Source organism: Equus asinus, chromosome 16, assembly GCF_041296235.1.
Source record: "Equus asinus isolate D_3611 breed Donkey chromosome 16, EquAss-T2T_v2, whole genome shotgun sequence".
NCBI lineage: Eukaryota > Metazoa > Chordata > Mammalia > Perissodactyla > Equidae > Equus > Equus asinus.
The window spans coordinates 29,117,453-29,138,236 of NC_091805.1; the positions used below are offsets into that span (position 1 = coordinate 29,117,453).

At 35.7% G+C, this 20,784-nt stretch overlaps 1 protein-coding gene across 6 annotated transcripts in view; it reads left to right on the forward strand.

The window, feature by feature from the left end:
- FNBP1L (formin binding protein 1 like) overlaps nt 1–13,942 on the forward strand; it is a 120,023-nt gene extending 106,081 nt beyond the window's left edge. For 4 of the 6 annotated variants that reach the window (XM_070486860.1, XM_014836335.3, XM_070486864.1 and 1 more), the window contains 5 exons: nt 2,011–2,120; nt 6,100–6,232; nt 6,632–6,726; nt 8,645–8,793; nt 10,216–11,111. In XM_070486860.1, coding sequence (XP_070342961.1) covers nt 2,011–2,120; nt 6,100–6,232; nt 6,632–6,726; nt 8,645–8,793; nt 10,216–10,394 — 666 coding nt within the window. In that variant the 3' untranslated portion in view covers nt 10,395–11,111. Of the gene's footprint in view, nt 1–2,010; nt 2,121–6,099; nt 6,233–6,631; nt 6,727–8,644; nt 8,794–10,215; nt 11,112–11,669 lie in introns of those variants that run through there. The other 2 variants (XM_070486861.1, XM_070486862.1) reach the window with 1 other exon arrangement.
- Nucleotides 13,943–20,784: the final 6,842 nt, after the last annotated feature.

Consider the following 20,784-nt stretch of genomic DNA (forward strand, 5'->3'; position numbering starts at 1 on the left):
TAATATAACTACATTGTGAAGACCTAACCCCCAAATTATTGGGCGCTTACATAGTTTCTCATTTTCAGAAAATAGACCACTCTTTTTCAAAACGACTCTTGCAGTTTGACCTTTTGTGAATTCTCTTGTAGTAGGAGAGGTTGTTAAATGCCTCAGAGGTCTTCTTTATATCCATAGGAAATAGAGTGAGTTTAGTTCTCATATTCTGTAAAAGAATAGGTTATAAGGTCAAAATGGGATCTTAAAAATGCAAGTGTGTAGATATCTACTGTTAATAAATTTAAGAACAACGTTTGATCAGGGATAAGTGGAAATCTGGCAGATTTACGTATAGGTAGTTGTGAGTTTATTATACTACTACCAAATAAACCACATTGAGATATGTTTCTTCACTTTATTAAATAGTTTTGCAAAATTTGAAGAAATATTTTTAAATATATAAATTAGAAAGTTTTATCTTTAGCACAGATATGGTAGTTTTCAAAACGTATACCCCAAATTAGATTAAAACTGATAACTTATATTGATAATTAACCACTAAATTTAAACACATCTTGTTTAGGAAATTTTGCCATTCATTTAGTTTAGAATTGGTTGATAGCAGATTCTTATTTCTGGTGACTGGTAGATTAAAAACCAAAAGCCAGTTAGACAAGATGCTCTACTCTTTTTAGGAAGGCTTGTCAAATGTTCATAATGTGCAGGCCACTTGGGAAAAATTCTAGAGATTCTGTTAGTAATTAAATGTTACATTTGATCATGGCTCATCCTAAAAGTGAGTTTTCTCTTTTTTAAAAGTAAGGGAAGCATTCTTATAGATGGTGAAATAAAGCAATTTAGGATATGTTATAGGCATAAGTGGCCTAAAGAGCAAGGATGTATGTATTTTGGGAGTTCATTTCAGCAACACTTTAAAAATTGAACTTGTGTGTTCTTAAAATCACCCTTTTTTTAAAAAAGTGAAAATGATAGATGCCATCAATTTATGGAGTATATTAAAAAACTTACGTGTAAACATGGGTTTATATTAAATGGAATCAATAGTTCCTAATATTGGCTCTGTTATGTAATCTCTAATAAGATAACTAAAGTAACAGTGACATGATTAACATTTAAAAGGAGAAAAGACATTTGAATCAGAAATTTACATCTAAATACTAGCACTTTTTCTTAAATAATAAAGTTTCTTGAATATCAAAGCATTAAAAAATTTTCAAACATCAAGCAGTCTTCCTAAAGAAGGATTATGTCTTTCTTTGGATTATTTGTTTTTTTCAGGAACAACTGAGGTAATGTTATTTGGTTGTACAAAAGGATAATTGAAAATAGGCTCCTTACTGGAATATAATTTCTACTTATATTTCACTCAGTGGATAGTTCTGTCTTTTGTTTTTTAATGATTACATATGTTTTGGTTCTAAAGAATGGTGTAATAAATATAATCATTCAAAGACTATATGCAGCATTAAAATATATTTCATTAATTAGATTGTCTTTATGAGGTAAGTTGCTTACTTAACTCAATTATATGAACTTTTCACATTTTCAGTCTGAATATTTGTAATATTCTCACTACCATGGCAGTGTGTTTGATTTGGGAATGTGGTGATATATATAAAATAGTAATTTGTATAGATGAGAAATGTTACATGTTTCCATTTTGTTGTTGTTGCTGTAAGAAGGTTCATATGTATTTTTTTTAACTCTGCCAAGACTTGAAAATAATGTGATACCAGTCATGACTAGTTGTCTGTATCTGGTGATATTTTTACCTATTCTATTTTGTGATTTTATAAACTGACTGGAATTTGAACTCTTTCTATAATACAATTGTTTTAACTAATATGTGCACATATCCATGTAGATATCTTTTTCTTAAAAGGGATTGTTTGGGGCTAATTTGAAATTAAACTTGAAATTGACATATATTTTTTATTTTGTAGCAAGTATATTTGAAAAAATAAAATTTCCTGAAAATGTCTTTTGTAATGATTTAGATTCTCTTTTCAGGGCCCAGCGCTAGAAGATTTCAGTCATCTGCCACCAGAACAAAGACGTAAAAAACTACAGCAGCGCATTGATGAACTTAACAGAGAACTTCAAAAAGAATCAGACCAAAAGTATTTTTCCATTAAGTCTTCTCTACCATAGTTCTTCCTTTCAGGGTCTACTTTGAATGACGTGTTTAAATGTGATGTATAGAAGGTTTAAAAATTATACGTCCTAATTGAAATATCTTTTGAGGGAAAAGTACAATCCTAAATTTTGGAAAATTTTATGGTTGCTGTGTCACAGGTAAAAATGAAACGTTGGAGAGTTTCTTAGGTTGCAGATTACTTATTGGATCTAATGTATATATTTATACCATCCATAAATTTGCAAAATACCTTGATGATTCATTATCAAAAGTAGTTTCACTAACACTAACCACCTTATATACTTTGCTATTTTCGTTTTCCTCTGGTATATAAATTGAGTTCAGTAGAAACCTGAAACTATTTTTTTGCAGCAAAATATGTTGGCAAACAGTGCTTGACTACTTATAGCTTCTGACTCATTCACTCATAACTTTGATTTTTTAAAAAATTTTATAAAAAGTTTCCTTTAGTTCAGTTGTGTTTTAATGAATATAGAGTTACGATAAATAAAGGGTTATTACAATGGATTGGTGACTTACTGTTTGCTTTTACACTGAAGCTAAAATTGGAGAGTAAACTCTAGCATGAGTGAAGTTTTTATGTTAAGAATTGTACATCAGGTGTGATGGGGTGCTTAATCATAAATGAAATCTTGTATTACAGTTGATTCTCATTATTTGTGGCAGTTGTGCTCTATAAAGTCACCGTGAACACTGAATTAGTGAATACTGAAATGAGAAGTACAGGGTTACACGCCAGTTAACCTCTGGTCACATTTTTATCAACTGATCAATACATAACCTTGTTTTATGTGTGTTTCTGTTTAAGGACACATTATTTAGTGTATAGTTGATTCATTAACTTTGAACTCAGGGCCAACAGCACTGTAACTCATGCCTGAACAAAGCTTTTCTAACGTATGTATTTTCTCCATAAGGTACATGAAAGCCTTCTTGTACTTAGGAGCTAGATAGCTCTTAAGTGTTATGCGTAGAGGCTATTTTAAATAGAAAAATCACCAACAAAGAGCAACAAAATGTAAAAAATGTGGCATTAAATAGAACACAAAGAGGACACTTGTTCAGAGTGTCAGAGTAGAAACAAGAAGTTAGACCATCTTCTTGTTTGACCTCAGCTGAGAATGCGCACGTGCATTAGATGAGTCAAATTTTTCACCACTCTTTGCGTGGCTCATGACTATGCAAGTGCCTTGAGTGTTCATTTTGGGGTTACAAATAAATTTTAGGAAGTAGGCAATTCACAAATTAGAATCTGCAAATAATGAGAATCAACTGTACCAGTATAAAAGATTTTTTTAATTGAGGTATAATTAACATTTATGTTAGTTTTAGGTGTACAACATAATGGTTCGATAGTTGTATATATTGTGAAATGATCACCACAATAAGTCTAGTTAATGTCTGTCACCATACGTAGTTACAAAAAAAATTTTATTTTCTCATGATGAGAACTTTTAAGATTGACTGTTTTAGCAACTTTCAAATACAGTCAAGTGCTGCATAACGATGTTTCAGTCAATAGCAGACTGTGTATACAACAGTGGTCCCATAAGTACTGTATAGCCTAGGTGTGTAATAGGCTATACCATCTAGGTTTGTGTAAGTACGCTCTATGATGTTCACACAATGACAGAATCACCTAATGACGCATTTCTCAGAAAATACCCCTGTTAAGCAACGTGTGACTGTATACAATACAGTATTATTATCTATAGTCACCTTACTGTATGTTACATCCATATGATATAATTTTAAATGTTAAAATATTTCTTATTAGAGATACATGTAAATAGTCTCTGGAAAATTATAACATTTAATGTAATATTTAGGGCTTATCATATGTAATAACTATCAGGATTATAGAAGGTATAAAAATAAATAAAATGTAGTCCCTGATCCTAAGAAGTTCACATTCTAATTGGGGAAGATATGACTCAAACAATTTAATTTCTATACAAGCTGGATTACCATAGCTGCTAATAGAGGTATAAATAAAGTTCTAGGGGAACGTTGAGGAGAATATAATGAATTCTTACTGGGATAATTAAGAAAAACTTGACTGGGGAGATGTTGGGAGAAGAGAGAGGAGGATGATGGAGGAAACTAATGTTTATTGAGGGATTATTATGTCCTAGGTACCAAGCCTAGGCATTTTACATGGAGTGTATGTCATTGAATTCCTCAAAATAGCCCTCTGAGGTTGTTGTTCACATTATATAGATGAAGAAACTAAGTATCAAATAAATCATGATTTATCTACAATTAGATAGCTGATAAATGTCAGAGTTGGCATCCAGACACTAGCTAGTTTGTCCCCAGAGCGTTGAAATTAGACCTTGATAGAAAAATAAGGTTTGTCGGTTAGACAAGAAGTTAGACAATAAGGGGAGAGTAGGAGCATTCAGGGAAGAGGGAAAAATAAGAATAAAGGCAGAGAAATGTGAATGTTCTTGCCATTGCCTGGAATTGGCTCTAGGCCAGGGAGATTGGTTAGAAATTGTGTGGAGTGTAGTAGCAGAAGATGATAATGAAAAGGTGTAGGATGAATTATGCAAAGTCTTGAATACTTTCTTGTGGAATTCTGTAGATATTGGAGAGTCATTAAAAGTTGTTGAAAGAGGAGGTGATATTATCACCTCTGTATTCTACAGAAAGATCATTGAAAGTAGTATGAAGAATAGATTGTATAGGAAAGACATTGGCAGCAGGGAGACCAGTTAGGGGACTTTATAATAATCCAGATCAGAGATGCTGAAGGTCTAAATTAAGAAGACATGCTTTGGGATAGAAAGGAGGAATAGATATGAGTCATTTCAAAGGCAAAGTAGGTCAGACTTTTCGCCTGATTGGATGTCCAAGAAGAAAATAATGGAGGCATTAAAAAAACAATAGGCTTGCAGCTCAGGAGAATAAAGACTTAATTGAAACAGTAAGAAAAAATAAATTTGGGGCAAAGATAATGAATGGTCTTGTTTATGTTGATTTTTGAAATATGTGAAAAATTCATATGGAAGTAGTATCCACTTGGGTTTGGAAATTAAATCCAGAACTTAGGCGAGAAAGAGGACTGGAGATACATATTTGGGAATCATCTGAAGATAGGTGATATTAAAACAATAAGTCAATTATATTTCTAAAACGTAATGAGATCATCCTCAAAAAGGAAGAATGTAGGATGAGGTGAGAAGAAACCTTTGTCATTTTATGTAATACACATTTAAAGAATGAACAGAAGAAGAGAAGGAGCCAGTGAGAGAGATTATGATACAGTAGAGGTGAGAAGGGAAAAGAAAATGCAGCCTTCGGGAGATCAAGAAGGAAAAGAGTATTAAAGAGTGTTAGTCAATAATGTCAGATGTTAGAGAGAGTCAAGGAGAGCTGATTTGAGGCATAACCTTTTGTGATGTGATAAGTGAAAAGTGAAGAGGAGATGAATAACTGAAATTAGAGGGAGAAGGGCAAGTTAAAGATGGCATTCCTATTTCTAGCATAGATGAGTGGGAGGATGCTGCTGCTGTGAACTAAGATAAGAAACACAGGTGGAATAGTGTTTCTGGGTGTGAATATAATGAGTTTGATTTGGGACATGATGAGTTTAAGAATACTGAGGAATATCCTTCCAGCCTTTGATTAAACCTATGTATATATACGGATATAGACATAGATATATATGTAATCTCTTCATTTAGGAAGCAAGAAATAAGAAATGAAATGCTTTTTTTTTTAAATTCTGTTTGTTTTAAAACTGTCTCCATAAATTACTAACTCTATGTACATTATTAGCTTTATACAGATTATCTTTAATCACGTAATGTTTGACTAAACTTAAAGAGATATGACTCTTTTTAACTGCATGTGAGTCCCCGAAATCAAGTGAAACTCTTTTATCTGGGAACATATGAAGTGAATATTTAATTCTGTGGCTTCCTTTTCATTTTCAGAGAAGCACTCAACAAAATGAAAGACGTGTATGAGAAAAATCCACAAATGGGGGATCCAGGGAGTTTGCAGCCTAAGTTAGCAGAAACCATGAATAACATTGACCGCCTGCGAATGGAAATCCACAAGAATGAGGTAGATTTGTTATTTAGCAGTTGTCTAAGATAAATTCATTTTTGTGAACTTCATTATGATAGATTGGTTTTTGCTAGAATTATCTTCAAATATTTATTTAATTATAGGGTTTATAAGCTAAAAGTAAGGTATCATCATGGTATATAATCTTTAGAATGAATCTCTCATTGAAGTATTTTTTTAATGTAAAAGTTTATATAAAACTAAACTTAGGCTATTATACTATTTATACTATTTTTTTATTAGCTGTAAAGTTGATTATTGACCAAATTGGAATAAAGGTTTCCTGTCTGTAAGAATTACGTAATCATAAAAACTCAAAGCACATTTTAAATGTAAAATATCTTATGAGCTTTTAAAAATATTTTGAGCTCAGTTTTACTTATTTTTTTTCTGAAGGCTTGGCTCTCTGAAGTTGAAGGCAAAACAGGTGGGAGAGGAGACAGAAGACATAGCAGTGACATAAATCATCTTGTAACCCAGGGACGAGAAAGGTCATTTTTTGCATTTTATTTGTATTTCTTCTTTTCCCCCAAACTTTTCTCACCCTTTTGTCCTAAACTTCATATCATTCTTTTTCTTCTTTTCTTATTTAACAAGTTTGGCTTTTAGTAACATCAGTCTTTGGAACCTAAATAATTTTCTGTTTCTTTACAATAGCTACAGGTGAAGTATGAAATTTCATTTTGCTGCTCAGTTCTAGTTTGTCATGCATCCAAAAACAGAGGTAGGAACGTAGAAAATTCAGAGCCCCAGTCTGGAGGTACAGGCTTCTCAGACTTGGGAAGATTCCCTTAAGGTTTAGATGGAGTTGGGTAGCTTATGAACCAAGGAAAAATTTAACTGTCAAATTGCTCAAAGTTTCATGAAGAAAAAAAAAGTGTATTGTTAGTTTGGAGCAGAGCTTCCAACAGACAGTTTGCTAAGTTTTTATGTTTTCATACCATTTCTGACATTTCCCACCTATGTGTAATATGTCTTCATTTTTTTTAATAATGAAATCCAACAAATTAGGATTTACTTCAGAGAAGAATTTGAGAAATCTAGTATCAAATCTTGGTTTACTACTTAATTACAGTGTAATTTGAGCCAGTTCATTTTTAGTGCTCCGTAAGTCTCATTTTCCTAAAATATAAAATAGAGATTAAAATACCAGTCATACAGGGTTATTAGTACTAAATGAAATAATGCATGTAAAGCACCTAGGGTAAAATACCTAGTAATAGTATGTGCTTGAGAAATGTTGTTTCCTCCTTCTCCCCTCTCCTCCTCTCTTCCTCTCTATCCTCACCTTTTGAAAGAGTACATGTCTTCACTATATCAAGAGATACCCAAAATATACTGGTTTTTGTTATTAGGTAAAACCTAGATTAAAATAATCTAATCTCTGATTTGTGTTATTTAAGAACATGGCTTCCAGGCATACTGAAAGTACTGCTAAATCTAATCATGTAGATTTTTCCATTATTAAAATCTTATCCAGTCATTTAATCCTTTAACAAAATTATTAACATTTTCTCTCTTTGATTTAAAAAAAAAATTTAAGAAAAATATGCCTTTGGATTGCCTATTCTTTTGGATTTTCTAAGTTACTAACTTCCCTGTTAACATGATTAATTGGAAATTAACTTTCCTAGAAGTCTTTTGGTTTTCAGTAACAGAGTGAGTACCCTACCCTGCTGACTTACACTAAAAAGGGATTTTATTGGCTGATCTAGGAGCTCAAATGATATCCTCAGGACTCGGTTTCTCTCCACCTCAGAGTTCTGCCTTCCACTGTGTTGGCTTCATTTTAAGGCTCCATAGGGTGATCTTCCAAGGCTCTAGGCTCATATCTCTCCAGGTTCAAGTCCAGGAAAAGGAAGAGAGCTTCTTTTAAAACAGTCCTGAGCAAAAGTCTGTGCATCTCTTATTTACAGGCCTACTCATGACCTATTCACTCTGGCCATTCAAGTGCTGTGCTAAGATGGGCCCTCTGGAGCCAGGACAGAACAGCTCCACCTGAAGCCTGTGAACTGAACATGGGTCTGGGTGGGTTCCCTAAGGAATTTAGGGTTCTCTTGCCAAAAGAGGGGGTGATGAATCCTGGATAAGGAAAGACACGTGTCCATGATGTTTTTCTATTTTATCTCTGGACCCAGTGATAGCAAGATGTATTTACTAAATACAGGCTGTGTGCCTAGAACATTGTGATCTTTTAATTTTTTAATTTCAGGAAATTCAACAAAGAAGCATATTATGTTAGAAGGAATTTACATATATAGTCAATGTTTAAGAAAGTAAAGGCTTAATTTGGAACTGTGACGTTGATATTAGATTCTCTGAATTGATCTTGAGGACATCAACTTGTAGATAACATAAAAAGTCTCCATGTTTGTGATACTTGATCAGAGATAATTCTGTGTTTTATAGTCCTGAGGGAAGTTACACTGATGATGCAAACCAAGAAGTCCGTGGACCACCGCAACAGCATGGTCACCACAGTGAGTTTGATGATGAATTTGAAGATGATGATCCCTTGCCTGCTATTGGACATTGCAAAGCTATCTACCCTTTCGATGGTATGATTTTCTTAATATATTGTATTTGATAAAGTTGGTTCCTTACAGTCTGCATACTTTGAGGCATCATGCATTTTAGTGTTCTCAGCTAAATAATACATTCTCAGAAAATTATAATCCCAGTTTATTAGTATGAATACTTTCATTTTAACTGTATTACAAATATAGAGATTTCCTTCCATACATGAAGTTGAAAGAAAATGACTTATATTATCAGCATCCTAATACAGATTATTATTTAATAATAAACTTTGGTTGGTACTTTGGCCAGAATTTCCCGCAGAGATCTTACTGATGGTACATGTACTCATCATAGTTGAAGCACCTTGAACGTGTAGCCCAACCCAGGAAGTAGAAGGCTGGTAGATGTCACTTTATGCTCTTCCTTGTAACTTACTAACATAGAGAGACAGGTACAAGGCAAGTGGCATAGTTGAATGCCACCACCAGATCCTGACTCCGTAGGCCACATTTTCAGGTGAGAGAAAGAGAGAATGTGATAGCTTCTCACTATGCTATCCTTTCCCCTGTGATAGTTGGAGACCAGACCTTGTGAGGGGAGGGAGGCACTGTGGCACTCTCCTGCAGATTTTTGGTTACCCCTCCCTCTCTCGGACTGTGAAAAATCCTTTTCCTCGACTTACAGAGGAGCACAGAAACACCTTTACAAATAAGTTGTAAAATGGTACATGGGTATCCATTGTTTTGGTTTTAAAATTGAGTAAAGGCTTTAGTTACTCCTCATTCTGATAAAATAATATTAAATGAGATCTTGCTATAAGGTAATCTAGAGAGTAGGGAAGGAGTTTGCTTATGTTAAATGAAAATTCATTTGAGAAAATTGTTACTGCTAGGCAGGTTGGGAGTTGTTGGGAATTTGGAAGAGAACCCTGAGGCTGATGAGGTTTTGAAGGAAGTTTGTGCTTTGTGTCTATGATCATGCTGCTTCTACCATCACCAGAGTTGAACCTGTATTTTTCTCTCTGCTTTCTTCAGACTATATTCTTGCCTTTTTTCTTCCCACCATCTCATTGTCTTGTTACTATTTTCCTAATGCATGCTTTATGAATTTTCTAGATAGTAACACCACTTAAATTTAGCAAAGGAGTTGGAGTAGTGAAATGGGAGTTAGAGTACCCTGTCAAATCATATGTCGTTGTGACTCAGATACTTCATCTGTTACATAGGGGTAATATTAATGCCAGCCTCAGAGGGTTATTGTACAGTTCAAATGAGATAATACATATGAAAGTGTTGGGTAAACTACAAGGCATCATAGAAATGTTGTTGCTAATGAGAGTCAGGGGGCTAATAGTACCAGGTACATTGAAATCTAGTGGAGTTTCGTGTTGTATTTGTTACTTTGATTTGAAATTATCACTGTGCTTAAATTATGCTTCTGCTATGAAAACTCTGATCTAGGACATAATGAAGGTACTCTGGCAATGAAAGAAGGCGAAGTTCTATACATTATCGAAGAGGACAAAGGGGATGGATGGACAAGAGCTCGGAGACAGAACGGTGAAGAAGGCTACGTTCCCACATCATACATAGATGTTACTCTAGAGAAAAACAGTAAAGGTGCAGTAACTTACATCTAAACTAACCAGGCAGCTTTGTTACATGTGTGACATAGGAACAGTAACAGGACGAAAACACATTGAATAGGTGGGAAAACATAAGAAAACTTAAAGGGCATCCAAGATTTCTTGTTCACTATGTGAGCTGAGTGTAGGCCCGATCTTAGAGATGTGATTATTACCACAAGAAACGGTTCTCGTGATGCTTTACCATTTGACTGATGTTGCTGTGAAGCTTACTTGATGCCTTTTGCTTTATGTCCTGCTTAAGTCTGTGTGAAGGAGTTGTGTTTCTTTGCCTTATAAATCATAGAATTTGATCTATTGAGCAGGAATCCGTAGATAGAAAACTCCCCACCCTCCTACACTTGGCTGCAGAAAGCACAGTGACTGTAGTGAGTTCAAATAAGTAAAACTACTCTGAAATGCTATAGAAAGCTGACTCCCAAAAGAATGGTTTGCTCTAGGGGTTTGAATTTAGCTGCAGTTTTCAGGAAGAAAAGTAATAGTTGGCTAATTGGATAAAATAAGAATGTAATCATTTTCATTTTCCTACCTATTCTTAACTTTGGTTTCCTAAAGGAAGAAAACAAGCACCTAGCACATAATCTATTTTAGTAGTAGTCCAATCAAGAGACCTGCAAAGTAAATCAACCTGGTCTGGCTCTTAGGTGAATAAAATGGCTTTCTTTTGAGACCTGAAAATATTTTCAGGCTTAGTCCTCGTAAATAATGTGCAAAAAAAAAGCTTCTTTCCAAATTAATTTAATGCTTATATTTTTCATCTTGAAAATTTCTTGGGAAGTATAACTTCAGTGATTATTTAGCATTTAGCAGTTATACATAGGAAAGTAAATTCTAAATAAACTAAGAGGAAATCTTGAATGGAGGGGAAGTACCAGGAAATTTTACTTTGAAAAGAAAAACAACATTTTTGACTAACTGGGTTAGAGGAAGATATCTGTGCCACCATTTAGGGCATTTCCTCATTTTAATGCTGAATCATCAGTTACTAAGATAGATTTTTTTTTCCAATTAATTTCAACAAGCGTTTGTTGGTAACACTGTACAGTCAAGGATTGTGCAGTGCTAGTTGTGTGGGAAAGTAAAGTGAGGAAGCAACTATGGGACTGGTCCTTAATTTTGTTCGTGTTCCAGATTTTTTTGGTGTTTTCAATAACTGACTATAAAATGATTTTAGAGACATTTGGGACGGACGCTTTAAACTGAACACCCCTTTTGGTCTTACCAAAGGTCTTCAGTAATTGTTCTTTTCTTTTTCCTCCTGGACTGCAGGTTCCTGAAGAGGGTTTCTGAGGAAATGGGCAAGATGTTGAAGGAGGTTACATGCAGCTGCTTTTGGGGGGAGGGTATTAGAGTTTGTCAGGCTCAAAGAGAGAGTGAGAGAAGCAAGTTGCATGAGTGCATGCAGACATGATTATTTTTTACTAACTTCATCAGCATTTCCATACATTGTTTTTAAAAATCATTGTAGTACTAGTCCTTAAATTCCTCGTTCACAATTATTCACGTGAAGATAAAAAGCCAACAATGGCTAACCTTTTTTCCATTTATTTTACTGATGTCCAAATCAGGAAAAATACAGAGCTGTCATTAAATTTGTCTTGCCTTTGGCTGTCCCAACAGGACTGTCTCCACCCCAGCTCTGTTTTAATTGGCTTTTAGACTCGTTGTCTGTTAGAATCCTTGCCATTTGTCAGTGTCTGCCTGTGCCACCTCTGTGCTTGCTTAACATCCTGTTGCATGTCTAGAGTGATCGGGCTAGATTTTTCAGGCATGTCTTTTATAATCCCTTGTTCTTGTCGAAGTCTTTGTTTTGTTTTACATTTGTAGCGCAAATCACTTTGTCAGGCATCTCCAGCACTAATGTTTCCATCCTAGTATTTGTGTATGCTGCTATAACTTCCCCACTGCAAAACATTCCAGTTTTGACATTATGAAGAAGTAGTTTGTGAACCTGAAGTATTTATGATAAGAAAAAGAAAACATCTCTGCTCTAACCTATAGCCCCATTGAAAGAACTCTTTGAAATGTGATACATCTTCAGCACCTCAGTCTGGGAAGAATCTATAGTCAGCACTGAAATCCTGGCATAATAAACACAGAAGATACTCACCACCTCAAGACAAAGGACTGTTGTCAGAAGTCAGCTGCTTCCATTCAAATGCTGCCTTAAACTAGAGTGCCTAAATCTGTTGATTGCCAACACTACCACTACAGTATCCCACAAAGGGCTTTATGTGTCAGCTCAGTGCGACCTCCTTCAACTCGGCAGTGCTGCTGCAGCTGCTGATACAGCCTCGGTAGGTGGCTTTTAGAGCTCTACCACATTTGATGGTGCATCTTCAAATTTTTGCATCAAGCTAAAGACATGTCCGAGTCCATTTTACTTTACGCAGTGTTTTTATGAGAAGTTATATGGACTGCTCTCCTCATTGTCTTTTAATTTGGGGTTACTGTGTTCTCATTTGATTATTACAATGATAGTCTGTTTCCAAGTGATGCTTTGGTTTGAACCAGATAAAATTTAGTGAAACTTTGTAATGATCTATGTGCACTTTTACTTGTAAAATGGAAATTCCTGTATGTTTATACTTGTAAATATAATTGTCGTTAGTGCCCCTATTGCTCCTGTTGTCCTGCCTCGAATTTGTGGTTCTGTTAATGACTTGTATCTTAACTAATTTCTTAGTGGTGTTTAATAGGGGGATGGGCGAGGGTGGGGGGGATATTTGTACCACGGAAGCTTCATTAATTTGGTTCTTTACTGTTTTGAGGGAAGAAAGAGAACGTGAAATGGTCTGTGTATTATTGGATTTTAAGCAATATTCTAGAAGCTGTGTGACTGCTTTAACAATTTTTTCCCAGTGTTATTTGAATCGTACTACCAGTTATACTAAAGCTGAATGACAATTGTGTGAAAGTTAATGCCTTCATAAGATCAAGTACACCCCTGTTACACAGCTGGCGTATTGTGTGTTACCTTTGAGGCTAGTAAAATATAAAGTTTAGATTTTGAATCTCATTACAGGGTTATTTATATAATGTGACATTATTCAATACTGACAGACTACATAAAGTAGTTTTAAAATCTAGTGCTATTCTTATTTTAAAGGTTAGCAATGAGGAGGATATGTGATCTGGCTGTGTTTGTCTTCTGTAAAAAGCCTGAAGTGCTTGTGTTTTTTTGGCTAACAGCCACAGAGGGCAAAGTTTAAGGCTTTCTTTTAAGGACTAACTGTTCTTTTCAAGCTACTGTTTGTTTTTCTAAAAGCAGGATTTGTTTCCCTAGGAGGCAAGTTCCTTCACGTGGAATAGTGCAACCTGTATATGGGTTATTACACTAGGAAAGACATTTGAACCTGCACACTTTAAATCATTCTTAAATTTGAACGTGTGAATTGTCCAAAAGAAATCTTTAATTTTTCAATAATTTTTACTCTCTTTGTGCACATGTTGATTTCTTAATGGTAAATGCTTTGTTCAAGATAGTGTTCTCTGTTGAGAATATTTTCATGGAATAAAACAATCTTTTCACGGTCAGTTAAGATGAATAGTGTGTTATCTGTTATTGCTATGTAAACTAAAGAGATGTAATGATTTTGTTCTTGAATGTGCTAACTTCCAGATAATACAAAGTAGGTGACATGTTCCATAAGTGGAAGCATGTGTGTTGGCACCTTTTTTGCAAAGCAGTTTTGGAAATTTTATTCTAGTCTTAGTTTCTCTCAAGCTGTCCTAGGGAAAAAAATTAACTATTTCTTTAGAGTGAATTTAAGTTGAATGTAATAATTTGAATTTTTTGTCTTTGTTCCACATTAGCTGTCCTGCACAGACTTTGCTTTTACATTATCTTATCCTCTGCACCCATAAGAACTGTCCCTGTACTACATAGCTTGATCTAGCCACACATTGGTCAGCGTTTCCTGTGCTTCTGCTTGAATTCCTAATCAGTCAGAGAGAGCACCCTTATCTTCCTGGCATTTCAAAGCATGGGAAGAGAATTTTTCCATAGTTAGTGTCACATCTGTCATTTTAGGAAATTTTAATTTCAGAAGATTCAGCTTTTTAAAAGGACAAATACGAAGGTATGACTAGGGTTGATCCTGAACAATGAGGGTTTGCAGTTGTTGAGATGAAAATCTAGAGATCCACGCTAAGCTTGGAAGTAGGGAAACACAAAAAACAAAATAGCAGGAAAACAGTGTCAACAAAAAAACTCAAAACAATGAAAAGGGCTTTTACTATCTAAACTATGATCAGGGAAGTCAAATCCTGCTTGCTAGGGAAAGATAACATCCTAATAACAATATTAACAAAAGGAAAAGCATCTCCAGACTTGGTGAAAAGGATAGATTTTCTTTGTGAAGAAGTTAGTAGTTTAGGTGAAAAAATGCTAAAGAAACACCAAACCTATTTCAGTGAGTTCATATACCTGGGATCAAATATATTCCTGAGTATAGTCACTGTTAGTAATCTAAGAAACTATGGAAATTATAAGTGGTGCCAAAAGATTAGGGGATGGGAAAATATAAATTTTGAAGAATAATTTCTGGGAAGTTTGACAACTCTTTAATGTACTTGATAATTTTGTTAGCATTTAGGAGAAAATGTAATGGGCAACTGACCTAGGTCCTAAGAATAAGCCACATCGAATTAGTCTCATTCCTTTCTTTTTATATAAATGGGGAACTCTCCAGACAAAACTGTCTTGATTTCAGCACACTTTCTGTATTGGACAAGATTTGCTCATTTTTGCGCAATGGTGATAGCATTGCTGTAGAGAATGGGGGCTTGCTTGGATTTGGTAAACCCAGAGTGTCAACCTCAAGAACTTATTATGGAAGATATATGTATGTTATGAACCATAATAAACATAAATCTCTCTCTCAATTTAAGAAATAGAAAATTACCATCTCTCTCTCCTTCAAAGATAACCATTATCTTGAATTTTATGTTTGTTGTTTTGTTTTTCTTAGTTTTACCACATGGGTATTTTTCCTTAACCTGGTTAGCTTCCCATGGTTTTGATGAAAGATGATGTCATACTCTGTATGACCAGGCCTGATACTTAGCCACTGCACACTGATATACCCACAGTTAATGCTAAATATTGAAATATTTCCATACTGGTTGGTAAACAGTAATTCTGAAAAGTAGTAAAACTAGTTAATCATAAAAGTTCCAGTACGTGTGGTTTGTCTCAGAAACCACTCATGGCTCTCCGTGATGCATTTCTGGTATTTCAGGTGTTGGGGAGTCTTCTCTGGTTTTGTAAGCCCTTTAGTGGGAGAGGGACCTAGGTAACCAAGCTGAGGAAGACCTCTGTTCATCCTCCAAAGAAATTCCTTAACCTGCTCAAGGGGAGAAGATGTGTCGTAAGTTCTGGTAGCAGCTGGGAGACTGGAAGGGAGTGTGGGTAGGCACAGGTGTTTGAGGACATAGTCCCTTGTGGTGTAGTAATGACCCTTTAGATGGTTTTTAAAGTTTTGTTTTATTTGGCACCCTACTCTGTGGTAGAGGGTGGCCTGTCTTGTGCTTTAAAGAGAGGTGAGGAGAGGGACTCTACCAGGACTCTGTTTAATACCCAGAAGAGTGTGCTCTCCAGCAAGTGACAGCACAGCTCCTGCTCTCTTCTACCCCGTCTTCCTTTGATTGGTCTCCAGAGAGGAGTATCAAATTTGTCTGCCCTCTCCACCTCCACAAGGTACCTTTCCCCTCACTTGCCTGGGCAGACCAAGTTACTTAGTCCCAGCAGGAGCCCTGACAGACTTGTCCAGTTTGTTTTTTATTCTCCCTACTCTTCCCTTCTGTCTTTGTCCTCCATCGTGACTGACATCCAACCAGTCATTGGTTATTTCCTGGTTGACCAGTGTAGGGGACACGGTTTTGGGTGTGGAATGAGACAGACGTAAAGCACAAGCTCCCAGTTCTGGTAACCAAGATCATCAATCCCCACCCAACATGCTTCCTCTTCCCCACTTTCTCCACTCTTTCCTCCAGCTGGGAGCTCCTACCATGGCTCTTGACATATAGGCAGCACCCGGGTAGTACTGTCCTGTCTGATGAGGTGAGATGGGGATCAGCTGCATGCCCCCTCTCCTCAGGTGCCAACACACATGAATAAATTCATGACTATCAATTGGAAGAGTTTGCAGCCCTCTGTCAAATCATGGGGCCATCATTTAGCTGGTGACAGTGAGGTCAAAAAATTATACCAAACTGTTTAAACAAATGATTTGGAATCATTAGTGGTTGATGAATGATTTGTGCTACTTTCATCACTTGATGGTATTATTATGTAGTTTATTTAAAGAAAGGGATTATTTTACTTGTTGATTTGCACAATGATTTATATATTCATATAATTTACATATTAACTTAACATCCCACTTGTTAAATATTTTGAATATTGCATGGTATCTTCTGAGACTTGCTTTTTTTACTCAACATCATTCTAAGATTTATCCATGTTTATGCATAGTTCATTTTACTGTGTATAGTATTCCATTATATATACACACAATTTATCCATTCTCCAGTTGATGGACATTTGGGCTATTTCCTGAATTTTGCTAGTGTAAACAATGCTGCTGTGCACATCCATGTGCCTGTTTATACAAGAGTTTCTCTAAGATCTATACCTAGGAGCGGAATTGCTAGGTTGTGGGTTCTGTTTATCTTCAGTTTAAAAAGATAATGCCACATTTCCCATTTAAAGTGATTATAACATTTTTATATACCTAAAAGTTTTGTATAAGGGTTACTTATGTTACATATCCTGGCCAACAGTTAGTAGTCAGACTTTTCAATTTTTGTCACTTCAATGGATGTAAAATAGCATTTTACTGTAGTCTTAATTTGCTTTTCCCTGATTATTGATGAAGCTGAACATCTTTTCATCTTTACCATTTGTGTTTCTTCTGTGAAAAGTCTGTTTATATCTTTTGCCCATTATTTTCTTTGGTTGTCTTTCCATATTCTTTTATGAGAGTTCTTTATGTGTTAAGGATGCTAATTGTATTACTTATCTCTTGCTGTGTAACATAGCTGTTGAGTCTGGCTCAGACTTTCTCAGGAGGTTGTAGTCAAGGTGTCAGCCAAGGTTGGAATCATAAGGCTTTGACTGGGGCTGGAGAGTCCACTTCCAAGATTATTCACATGGTTGTTGGCAGGTCTCAATTTCTTGCCAAGTGCACCTCTTCCTAGGAACACTCACAACATGGCATCTTGTTTCCTCCAGTGAGTGATCCAAGAGACAAAAACTCAGGACGGAAGCTACAGTCTTTTTATAACCTAATCTCAGAAGTGACATACCATTATTTCTGCCCTATGTATTTGGTGATGCAGACTAACCCTTACAGTACAGTGTGGGAGGGGACAACACAAAGGTGTGATTAGGTGGCAGGTAACATTGGGGGCCATCTTGGAGGCTGCCTACCATACTAATCCTTTGTCAGTTTTATGTGTTGCTAGTATCTCTCTGTTTTTTTCAGTTTATCTACGATACCTTTGATGACTAGTTCATTTTAATGTAGATTGATTAATCTTTCATATTTAATGCTTTTTCTGTCTAGTTTAAGAAATTCTTCCTTGATTCAAAATCGGAGATTATGTTTTCTTCTAAAAGTGTTATGGTTTGGCCTTTCACATGTAGATTGTTAATTCATCTAGATTTTCTTTGGTGTGTGAGATAAGGAACCATCCCCTCCCCTTTCATTTGCTTAACCAGTTCAAGAATTATTTAAAAAGTCATCCTTTCCCCCACTCATTGGCAATGTTTCTTCTGCCATGTATCAAATTTCTAATGACAGTTTCTTAATTATCATACCTTAATAATGGGCTTTTATCTGGTAGAACAGATTCCCCCCTCCCGCTGTCTTATTTTCCTAGGATAGTCTTGACTATTCCTAGCCATCTAAGTTTTAGGAAAAGCTTATCAGGTTAGCTTGAAAAATCCTGTTGGATTTTGATTGGGATTGCATTCAGCTTATAGATCATTTTAAGAACTAATAGAGAATCTTCTAATCTATGAACATGGTGCCTCCATTTATTTACGTTTCTTCAGTGTTTTTCAGATTTTTAAAGTTTAAAAATTTCTTCAAGTTCTTGTATATCTTTTGTTAGAAATATTCCTAGGTATCACATCTTTAGAAATGTTTTAACACTTTATTATAAAATATACATTCATAAGAATGCGTAAAACACATGTACAGCCAAGTTATTAGAAAGTCACTTGAGAGGGCCGGCCCTGTGGCCAAGTGGTTAAGTTCGTGCATTCCTTTTCAGCAGTCCAGGGTTTCGCTGGTTTGGATCCTGGGCGTGGACATGGCACCGCTCATCAGGCCACATTGGGGTGGCGTCCCACATGTCACAACTAGAAGGACCTGCAACTAAGATATACAACTATGTAAAGCAGGGAAAAATAAAAAGTCACTTGAGTCAGGAAATAAAGCCTTACCAGCACCCCAGAAACCTGTTGCATCCCCCTTAAAAAGTACACTCTGGGGGCTGGCTCTGAGGTGTAGTGGTTAAGTTTGGCGTGCCCTGGCAGCTCAGGTTCATACATTCAGATCCTTGGTGTGGACCTACAGCACTCATCAGCCATGCTGTGCTGGCAACCCACATAGAAAATAGGGGAAAATTGGCACAGATGTTAGCTCAGGACTAATCTTCCTCAAGCTGAAAAAGAGGAAGATTGGCAACAGATGTTAGCTCAGGGTGAATCCAAAAAAAACACACACTCTGTTCCCCCCCTTCATAATTTTCCCTTTTTAATGCAAATTTTTATGTCTTTATGCTTCATGTTTCTGGCAAACACTGTAAGGTTATTTTGTTTTAAATCTGGGTGGCCATCTCTTACTTTTAACTGGCAGGTTGAGTCTATTTACTTTTATTAATGATTGTTGATAAGTTTGGACTTATTTTTGCCATCTTTGTGCCTGCTATTCATCTTACTTTTCTCTGTCTTTTAGATATATAGTTTTTGTTTTCTCCACTTTTTTGCTTTGCTAGTTTGAAACTTTGACCCTAATTTCTGTTCTTGTAGTATTTGTCCTTGACATTTTAAGTACTTAAAGCTAATCACTATCTTAATCCTTGTGCTGAAGTATAACACTTTATCAGAACTCTAGGAGCTCTGATTGCCCCACTCTTGGTTTGTGCTATTGTTTTAATTGCCTTTTTAACCTCACATAGTGGACACTATTAATGTTTGTTTTCTTTTTTAGACACCAATAAGCTCATCAGTTTCTCTGCTCACCAATCCTTAAATCTCAGACCTTTCTTCTGGGTGAATTGCTTCCTCCCCACCTCACTTCTTTCCTTCTGGAGCTCTGATGAGATGCATTGGGTCATTCTGTTTCAATGCTTTAAGCCTTTTAATCCCTCTCTTCCGTTTTTCCTCTTCTTGTCTCTGCTGTATTCTGGGCATGTCAGGTATGTCTCCCAGTTCATTAACGCTTCAGTTGGATCTAATCTTCTGTTTAATAGCATTCATTGAGTTTTTAGTTTCATTATACATCTCTAAAGGATCTACTTAGTTTCTCTTAAAATCTGATCACTTTTTAATAGTCATTTCCTGTTTGAGTTCATTTTTTCTTTATACACATCCATATATGCTTGCTTTGCATTCAAAATATAATTCTGGTATCTGAAGGCATGGGGGTTCTAAATCTCTTTTTTCACAGCATTTTATCCGTGATGGCATTGCCTGCTTGTGTTTGCTTTTTATGTATATATATTTTTTTACATATACAGATATATATATATATTCATTTTTAGTTTAATCTATGGGAATACTGGATGCTTTCGTCCTGAGAGGATAGACTTATGTCTGCCAGGCCCCAGAGATGCCACCAACCTGGGACCATTGTAAATCAGTTTCTTGATCCTGTAAATTTTACTCCAAGACCTATTTGAGGACAGGCTTGTTAGTTGCAAATCCTCACCAAAGACCATTATCATTACAATTATTTTTATTCTTGTAGCTGTACATGAAAAACAGGCTTGTTTCCTCGTAACCTCTTTTTTGCTAGCAGGCAGATGGGTTTTTTCCCAGCCTGTTAATAGGGATCCTTTAAGGATCCCTACTTAATGGAAGCACTTCAGGTTCAGCTCCTGCAAGACACTGTCTCCTAGTCGCTGAGCTGATGTCAGCATTTGCCTTTAGGGCCACCCAGGTTTTTAAATTCTCTCACAGAGTTGATTTAAATTTGCTGTTCCTTTTGGTGGGTGAGGTGAAAGGGCGGGATTGTTCCTTGGGGATTTCTTTTTCATTCTGTCAAGCTTAATGGTGCATTAAAAGGTACGTTTATTAAAAATTATTGACTTAGTTATAGTGAGAGGGCTTTCTAAGTGCATCAGAACCACCAATTGCCAGAAGTAGAAG